The 10,020-nt window shown below is 38.3% G+C and overlaps 1 protein-coding gene across 1 annotated transcript; it reads right to left on the bottom strand.

Annotated features, from left to right (window-relative positions):
- Positions 1–471: 471 nt before the first annotated feature.
- On the bottom strand, positions 472–1,425 carry LOC127223641 (olfactory receptor 6P1). Its single transcript, XM_051186353.1, has one exon. It carries the CDS (start codon positions 1,423–1,425, stop codon positions 472–474), a length of 954 nt encoding a protein of 317 aa, XP_051042310.1.
- Positions 1,426–10,020: the final 8,595 nt, after the last annotated feature.

The raw sequence follows: 10,020 nt of genomic DNA, 5'->3' as shown, positions 1-10,020 counted from the left end.
GGAATCTTCAGTTTTTAAATAAAAATGTTATTTAAAATATTTTTATACAGTATATTTTAATCATGGTTTTCCCCTCCTCAACCTCCTTCAGATCCTTTCTAGTTCCCTACTTGTCCAACTTCATGCTCTTTTTCTCTATATTTCTCCCAAAAATTTCCCCCCAAAAACCAAAAAAATTAAAATCAAAGTAGACAAACAAAAACCAGTAAGGAAACAAAACAAAAACTGCAAAATAAGAAAGTATGGTATTAGGGAATCTCCAACTAACATAGCTCTTGTGTATCTAGTCCAAACTTAGTTTGGAGATGGATGCACAGAATCAATAATTTATTAATTTTCATATGTATTAGGAAGTTCCCAAACAGTAAAGTGTTTACTATTGACATCAGTATTCCCTATGAGCCCATTCAGTGATTGCTAGTCACATCCTTAGGAAGACTTCTTTTCCTCTCTGCCAGGATCTTTTGCACATCAATCTGGAACATCCCTGGAATGGTGGCACCTTCCAAGCATGGTCTTCCTGAAGGCATCCTTCATTTCCTTGTTTCTTAAGCAGTAGATGGCTGGGTTGAGGAATGGTACAATTACAGTGTAGAGCACAGAGATGATCTTATTATAGTTGAAGGTGTACATGGCTCGGGGCCGTGCATAGGTGAAGAGAGTGGAGGAGTAGTAGATGACAACCACCATCAGATGGGAGGTGCAGGTGGAGAAGGCTTTGTGGCGTCCCTGGGCAGTAGGGATCTTCAGGATGGCTACAATGATGGCAGCATATGAGGAGACCACAGCCACTAAAGGGAGCAGAATCATCACCAATGCTAGCAGGAAGTCTACTAGCTCTGCTTGTTCCTTATCTGAGCAGGTGAGGTTGAGCAAGGGGGAAATATCACAGAAAAAGTGATTGATGATGTTAGGCCCACAGTAGGATAGTCGTGAAATGAAAAGTAGCTTCATCATGGAACTGAAGAAACCACTGCCCCAAGAAGCAGCTGCAAGGCGAGTGGCCAGGCTGGCAGGCATGAGACTCGGGTAACGAAGGGGCTCACAGATGGCCAGGTAGCGGTCATAGGCCATAACTGCCAAGAGGACACATTCAGTGCAGGCTAACGCAATGAAGAAGTAGAGCTGGGTCATGCAACCTACATAAGAGACTCTGCCATCCTGGGTAAGAAAGGCTCCCAAGAGCCTGGGAATAGTAACATTGATGTACCATAGTTCCAGGAAGGAGAGATGACCAAGGAAGAAGTACATGGGCCGATGAAGGCTTGAGGTGAGCCAGACTGTAGAAACAATGAGTATATTTTCCAACAACGTCAACAGATAAATTGCAAAAAAGAAGACAAAGAGGAGTAGCTGTAAGGGTGGAGAGGTAGGAAATCCCACCAAGACAAACTCCTCCACATGGCTTCCACTCAAGTTTCTCATAGTGTCTGTCCACTTGGATGCTTGCAAAAGTAACAGGAATAAGAACCATTAAAACACAGGTCCATCAAAGCCAGAATATCCTCTAACACATTACGAACCTGTCAATGATGTTCAGTGATTCGCTATACTACTTTTATACTTCTTATTATGCATTTTCCCCTTCACTTTACTGTTGAGTTTCAAGGGAGAAGTTCTCAGACTGGAAGATGATAGTTGGTAACTAATGACCACGACTACATCAGGTATTCAGTGAATGCTATCTGAGAGGCTTTAGAATGGAATTTGGTATTTTGAGCCTTGGTTTACAACAATATTTAAAAATCTATGATGTGCTCTTCTCTCATTCCTCAGGAACAACTACAAACTCCCAAGCCCCAGTACACCTCTTCTCAATGTTTAATGAATGAAATAATAAAAGGAGGACACCAGATGGACCCTCCGGACTTGTCACTATAGAGAAATTGACCAGGAGGTACTGGGAACTTAGTGACTGCTGGAGCTGCATTTCAAGAGAGCACAGCAGGAAGAAATAGTTGAAATGTGCTCACAACAAATAGAGAAACAACCCAGTACACAGACTAGGAAACTCTCTGAAAAGAGCTTAACTTAAAAAAAAAGTCTTTTAAAGGTCATTCTTTGTGCCAGAGTCATAGTTTTTCATTTCTAGAACTAGTGTGGCTGACCACCTGCCTGAAAGAGTGGTGATGACTACTTCCGAGCTAATTAGGAGGATAAGGCAGCAAGATTGAAGTGAAGCATTCAGGACTAGCTTAGATAACATAGATTTTGTATGAAAAATTTGTTTCAAATCTGCATGTTATAACCACATAGCCAAACGAACACACACACACACACACACACACACACACACACACACACATACACACACAAGCATGCACACATGCACACACCCACTAGAACACAGCTACAGCCAAGCTTACTGGGAAACTGAAACAAAAGCTTTGCCTGTTTTAATCCCTGGTCTGTTATAAATGTTTTGAGAGTGTGATTGAAATAAATAATTTAAATTAATAATTGCCAGATGGAGAGACTATGCTGAATTGACTAGGTGCCCTTACATTCAATCACAAGAGACTTTAAAAGAAGGCAAGAAGGAAATCTAAGGCCTACCTACAGACAAGAGGACAACATGAAGATGGAACATAGGAGATTTGAGGATACAGCTGGTCATAAAGACTAAGGAATACCAGCAGCTACCAGAAGCTAGAAAAGCTGAAAAAGGAATTATGTCCCAGAGCTTCTAAAAGAATCACAGCTCTCCTAGTACACTGACATTTAGAAAAGCAGCGCATATTTCAGACTTCTAACATGAAGGACTCTGAGAAGTAAATATTATTCTGAGCCATTAATTCTATGTAGTAAAATGGTTGTGGCCACAGGAAGCCAACACACCTACAAGGTAAAGGTTTGTCATGCTGGAGCTGACCATTCTTCTGTGCTTCCCTGGTCTCCAAGCAACACTGCCAGACCTGACTTCTCCAAGGGGCTGTTGGGAAAGTTGCAAATCTGAATTAAGATAGCATCATATGCGCGACATGCACATTTCCATTATCAGTGTGATTTATGCATGTCACATTTCTTCCTCAAATAAACTTGAAAATGTGATATATCAGGTTGTTAAACATTTTAATCAGACACTTAAATACTTAAAGGACCTTAATCTTACCACATTGGAAATATTAATTGAAATACCACCTCTTCATCTATTCAAAGCATCTAAATACCAGTGTTATTTTATCCATTAATACCTGTTTTAAATTATGTAAATGAATATAAATAGTAATATTAACACCTAGCATATCACAGGAATCATAACCCAGGGTAATATTTTTTTAATTTTTTTTAGGGTAATATATTTTTATAATTACAATTCTTTTATGGATTTCTCTATCTATCTATGTGCTTTTCTGTTTGTTTCTGAACTCTTAGAATTACAGTTTTATAAGAAAAACTTCCTCTATTACATAATTAGTATAAATTTAGCCCAAACAGTATAAATACCTTTCAAAGTTTGAAAAATTATATGAGAAACAATTTTTAAATTTTATTGAAAAATCATCTTCTATGGATGCAGATGCATATTTTGATTCTTATATGCAACCACTACTACATTATTTTATCTCAAATGGGAATGATTCTAGCAACAATTCCATTCTTACATTTCACTGTAGAATTCTAATCAGGGAGAAAAATTAGCTTCCCCAAGTGATATTGATGGCTCTGAAAATGAAAGTGGCTTTGCTATGGCAACACCACCAAACTGTTTCAGCTTTTTATTAGTTATATGAAGAAAATATACCATAATCTATCATCAAAATTATTTGTATTGATCTATTAGCTGACAACTCAATAAGCTCAGAGAAGTGTTTGCTACCTCCTTATCTGTCCTTCATTGCTTCAGTGCTGATTGGCCCTGACACTAATTTACACTCTGGAGCACTTTCAGCCATAATACTCGGTTATGCTTTTTCTAATCAAGAAGAGGAAATGGATTTTGAACAGGAAAGTTGGAAAGAGAAACAGCTCTGTCTCAAGCAGATTGACTTTAGGGAGGGTGCTCACGAGGAAGTGGAATGTTGAGGAGGAAGAATTCCTTCTGTTCTATTTCCTACCTTGATCTTCAGAAAAAAATTGGTACCCCTGAGTGTCCATTAAGCTTAGTTTGGAAATCAGTGAAATAATGGACTAGATGCTTTTCTGAGAGTTAGGGTAGGCTTACAGGCTCTGAAGAAGCCCGAGTGATAAGAGGTTTGTCAAGAAACGAGCTTTCATTGCCCTGTTTCCAGTGTACACTATTCCCCGTGTACAGTTAGACACTGTTGGCAGCAATGTCTGAGATGCTGGACGCTCCCATCAAATGTCAGTGGAATAGATTTTAGTTTGTATGTGTGTATATATAATCATCTTACAAAATTTCATTCGGATACATGTTTTATAAACAACCAAAAAACCCTGAAACAAACACAAAATGTAATTCTTACTTACAGCATTGTATGAAACCTAGTTAAAACTTCAATTTATCTAGGGCTGTTCTTAAATACAGAGGGACAAAAACATTGAATATTAAATGAGGGTGGGAAGGAACACAGCAAACCCATCCACTTCTTCATTTCTGATTGGTTGATGTCACTTTCCCCCTGAAGCCCACCATGACTTAAATTATCTGCTGGCATCAAGGCAAGCCAGCATATAGGGTGTTTTGAGCTCAAAGGCACCTAGGGTTTTAACTCCCTTTCCGATCCCTCTTCAGAGACATTTCCCATCATTCTCTTTTGAGGTTGACAACAGAATCCTGTCTGCATTTCAGAATGGCCAAGGACTTCCCTCCAGCCAAGACAAGTTGACCCATGATACAAGTTGAATATGTTTTTCTTTCTTTTCTGCAGTCTGCTTTGCAGAGAGGCTGTCTGACATAGACTCCCAAGTTCAGGATTTGGTTTGCTTCAGTCTGTCTGGGATCTATGGGTGATGACCTCATGTTTAGCTGTGCTCTTCCTTTCTTCCTTCCTTCCTTCCTTCCTCCCTCCCTCCCTTCCTTCCTTCCTTCCTCCCTCCCTTCCTTCCTTCCTTTCTTCCTTGTTCCTTCCTTCCTTTCTTTTTTCCTTCCTTCCTTCCTTTCTTTTATTTTAAATCTGTTTCTCTTACTTCTAGGAACCCCTTATTTCTTTCTGTTAGCACTCCAAAACTTTCATGATATCAGGGGCTGTACCCTTCTATCAGAACATGATAGGATAGATGAGCCTGATATTTAACTGTGATATCTTCACTGACATGATGACAATATCTTGAAATACACTCTTCCCATTTGATGACTTACATTCTAAGTAGAAATTAATAGTGGTGTGTGTGTGTGTGTGTGTGTGTGTATGTGTGTGTGTGTGTGTATGTGTGTGTGACTGTGGGTGTCTTGAATACTCCACCAATACATTTCCCTGTTGAATATAATTTCTCACAGAGTAAAACAATTTATTATTTTACAGTAGCTTTGTGATTTCATAGGTATATGGACCTGGAAATACAAAAAACGTCACTTAATCCAAGTTGCCTCTCTACATCAGCAAACCTGTCTGAATTCCTATCCAGCCCCAACCTCCTGCATGCTGTATATATGAAATTTTAAGTCTCTTTTTGGGCCTCAGAGGATGTCACTGCATAGGAAGTAATAGGCCTTCATCTGTAGACACAATACCTGAGCCCTCCAAACAGAAGCACTGTTTCCAGGGAAATCTAAGATTACTTGATTTTTAATTTTCTTCAGTTCTTCTTTTTGATAAACAGAAAATGAACACCAGTGCTCTAGCAAATGATATAGTGGGTCCCTCACTGAGAGTCGTTGAAGTCACTGGCATGTAAGGAAGACACACCAGTGGAACACAGTAACCTGTGGCAGGGCTGAGTATTTGTTGAGTGCTGGCAATACTCACAACGGCACAATGAACTGAAGTGCCTTTGTCTCCATTTGCAGCTAATACAGAAAGATGGACACTGTGGGTCTTATATAAACACAAACAATCCCACTGTGGGAGACAACTTCACAGGAAATGAGACAAAAAAAGTTTTGCCAACTGCTGAATGGCAGAGCTTATCAATATGTATTTAAAAGTCACATTCAATTTCTTCTGCTCATATATATATATATATATATATATGTATGTATGTATGTATGTATGTATGTTATGTATGTATGTATGTATGGCTGTGGGCCCAGGATTAGTTTTTCCTATCTCTCATCACTGTTCTTACCTTTTCAGTTTTTTCTTAAATTTTTCTGCCCATTCAATATCTTTACAGACTCCAGACTTTTGCTACATTCTTACTTAATATATCTGTATAAAATACACATGAAACCATAATAAGGTATCATGTGAGCACAGTTAGAATGGCTATTATTGAGATAGAGAAAATTAGAAAATGCTGGCAATGATATAAAGGAAATAAATTTTACTGTGGCTGCTGGGAAAGAAAAATAGTATAGCCACCATGGTAGATAGTATAGAGGTCTTTATAGCAGTATAAAGTATAGCAGTATAGAAGAATAAAAGTAGATTCATCATGCATTCAACTATCTGATGTGTATGGGGATATTCAAAAGAAAGCATTAGAAAGACATACTTGCATACTCTTTGTTTCTTGCAGAATTACAATACTGTGATGTATAGTCAGTCCTTTTGTCCTTCAAGACAGGACGGTAGAGCCTCAGGAAATGGCTCACTGAGTAAAGTGCTTGTGGTACAATTAGAAGGACCCAAGTTCAAATCTCTAGGATCCGTGAAGAGCTGGGAAAACATTATGCTTCTGAAATCTCAGGGGTGTGTCTTTAGAGGTAAGTGTAGAGAAGGGACAGCCCAGAAGATCATGGATGAGTTTGTTTGATGTTTGCACAGTGAGCAACAAAGAGACTGTCTCAAATAAAGCAGAATGTGAGGATCAACACCAGAGAGGATATTTCCTTTGTTACATATGCACCCATAGTCGCATACACACAACACACACACACACACACACACACACACACACACACACACTAAAAAGGAGTTACTTGGTTGACAACATTTGACTATATATACACGAAATGGGATATTATTAAATTTATGTAAAAGAAGGAAACTACCAGTTCAGGGAAATGGAAGAAATTAGTTGGTATAGAAAGACAAATACTGTACATGCTCCTTTGTACATGGAAGCTATAATTGCAAACCTCAAAGTAGAAAAGAATGGAGTAGCATGAGAGAGCATAGGGGAAAAGGAATGGAGAGAGTACCTAATACGGTTTCATAGAAGCACTAGGATATAATGTTCTACAGAACAGTGGGCTGACTTGTTTACAACAACCTATTGCTTATTTACCTAAAACTAAAAAAAGGAGTTCAAAGTCTCCAAACACGAAGAAATAATAAGAAAACACTAACTATCCCTTTTAAATCAGTCATTACACATTGTGTGCATATGTTAGATATCATCCCACATTTCATAATATATCTTCATTACATTCAGTTATAAATAAAAGAAATGAAAGCATTTCTATACCTTGGAATATACTTACACTAGTGAACATTTATAAACATTTACTGTTTATCATTTCCATAGTCATAAAATCATGGTTCTAAGGAATCATAGAGGGGCTCTCACTAGGAGATGCTGCATGACTAAGATTTACCAGGATTTAAGCAGCCTGTACACCCGGGGGAAAGTCAAGAGCTTTGTAACCTTAGAATGATTTGAGGACTGTAAGGTCTGATGAAAGGCCTGAATAATGATACATTTTCCTTGAGATGCTCACCTGGTCCTTTAGCTTCCTGTTCCACAGTCACTTTCTTCCCATCTTTTGATATTTGCTAGGTCTGTTTCCCGGTTGCTTCTAGTCAGGCATGGTCTATCACAGGCCCCCTTCAGTAGACCTGATGCTTCATAATGGAATTAGAGTTATTTGTGGCAGGACAGGGCAGAGCTGGAGCAATTCGGGCCCCAAAGCCAACAGAGGCGATAGTAGCCAGCTCTTATCAGCGGAACTGTCCCTCACAAGGGACATGTCCCCTTAAGACATATTGTCATGGTGACCCATATTTCTCCAACAAAACTGTCCAAGTCTCACACCTCAGGGAGAACTTTTTTCCTAGGGAACACGTGATAATGTAAGGCCTAAAGGAACACAGAACTGAAGTGAAGTAGGGTGCAGCCTTCAAATGCATTGTTTCTCAAATTCTGATTTTAGAGAAAGGGCTGGAGAGACAAAGAAAGCTGAAAACTCAAAACTAAAATTCCATCGAGGAAATGAAATAAAGAAATCAGAGAGCTGTGGGTGAATGATCTCACAAAGTCTATTTGGGTTTTAAGGAAATGATTACTTGTCAAAGTAGTTCATCTTTGCACCTTTCCATTTTTCTTTCTATTGGTTGGAAATACAAGCTTTTTCCCCCTTTCATAGTTAACAAGCTTCATGAGGGAAATGTACTTTCTGTGTTTCAATTTCCTCTGGACCTGTTTCTAGATAAAACTGGGCTAGGAAGTTACATAGTGTGACCTCAAAATACCTGGGGGGGTTGAGGGTAGCAGAGGAATAATTGCAGGTTGCTGATACTGGGCTTGGAAGGATGCAGTTTAAGAATGTAATGAATTCTGTCTCCAACAACTCTGGATTTCCTGACTACTGGTTTCATGGGCAGGTGGCTTGTTTTGTTTTGTTTTCTGAAGTTGTTACAGATGAAGTAGGTTACCTCTTGAAATTCATGCTAAAAGTACAATTTGTTTATCTGTCGTGCCATGGTAAAGGAAGAGCTAGTTGTAGTAAACACACTTTCTTGCTCTTCCCTGCAGTAATAAAAATCTTCCTGTGATTACACAACAGTAGAGATGCTAACACTATGATATTTGGTATGAGGGGCCTTGGTCCCATTGAGGATAAGGAAGCTGAAAAATTCTTATCATTAAGTGAAGTGGAGCAGTATTATTCAGGAGTTTATTATGATACTGGTATAAATGATCTCAATACATTGCTAGTTTCATAAAATGCTAGTACATAAATTGTGTGCATTGCCTACTTCATAATGTCAATAACTGACGGCTGGCTTATTTACTTCAGCATAACTCTAGAGTGTATTTCTTTTATATATTTTTAATGCTAATAATGTTAATAAACAGCTATGGCAGCAAAGTTTGTGTGGTTTTTATATTGTACTTTTTGTCAATTTTATTTTCAGTGGTGGAGATTGAACTCCAGGTCTGAGAACATTATACCACCAAGCACACCCCAGCAATTATTATTTTAGTATTTTCTCATACTTGTGTGCATAAAAGGTTTTATATAAATAGTATGCATATCTCATTTACAGCAGCCTTATATAACTTGTATTTATGATGTCTTTTGATAGATGTATACCATCTAGGTCTGTACAAATGCTTAAACTTACCTAATGGAATGTTTATCAGAATATTCAGCCCTTGTTAAGCGATACGCAACTACGTACTTTTTGACAGATTAGGTGAGACTATAAGGAACCATAGTGATGTCTGAGGCTTTAGCCATGTGGTTTTAACTTTCCTAATGTTCCCCATACAGTTCCTCATGTTGTAGTGACCCCAACCATACAATTATTTTTGCTGGGAATTCATAGCTGTAATTTTGCTACTTTTACAAATTGTAATGCAAATACCTATGCTTTCTGATGGTCTTAAATGACCCCTATGATAGGGTCATTTGATCCTCAAAAGGGTAATGACCCACAGCTTGAGAAATGTGAAAAGAGGATAAGTTTAAGAAAGACACAGGTAAAGTGCACAAGAAAAATCAGTACTGACATATGAGTCAAGGAAGCAGTTGATACACACCATCAATGCTTATGACTTGGGCCTCAGATTTAATAATGCAAATGCTAATCCTTTAATAAAAGTGAAGGATCACATCTGATATGATTAACAGAGGAACAGAGTCAATGACAGAGGAGGATAAGGAGGTGAAGAGGACAAAGGGAAGAGTGATAATGAACCAACAAAGGTTGAGCAAGAAACTTTTGAAAAAGCTACTTTGGCTGACAAAAGGATGATTAAAAGATTGGAAGTTATCCAAGAGAGGAATCA

This window comes from Phodopus roborovskii, unplaced genomic scaffold (assembly GCF_943737965.1).
Source record: "Phodopus roborovskii unplaced genomic scaffold, PHOROB, whole genome shotgun sequence".
Classification (NCBI taxonomy): domain Eukaryota; kingdom Metazoa; phylum Chordata; class Mammalia; order Rodentia; family Cricetidae; genus Phodopus; species Phodopus roborovskii.
The sequence above is the reverse complement of the archived record's forward strand: the minus strand, read 5'-3'. Positions and strand labels throughout refer to the sequence as shown.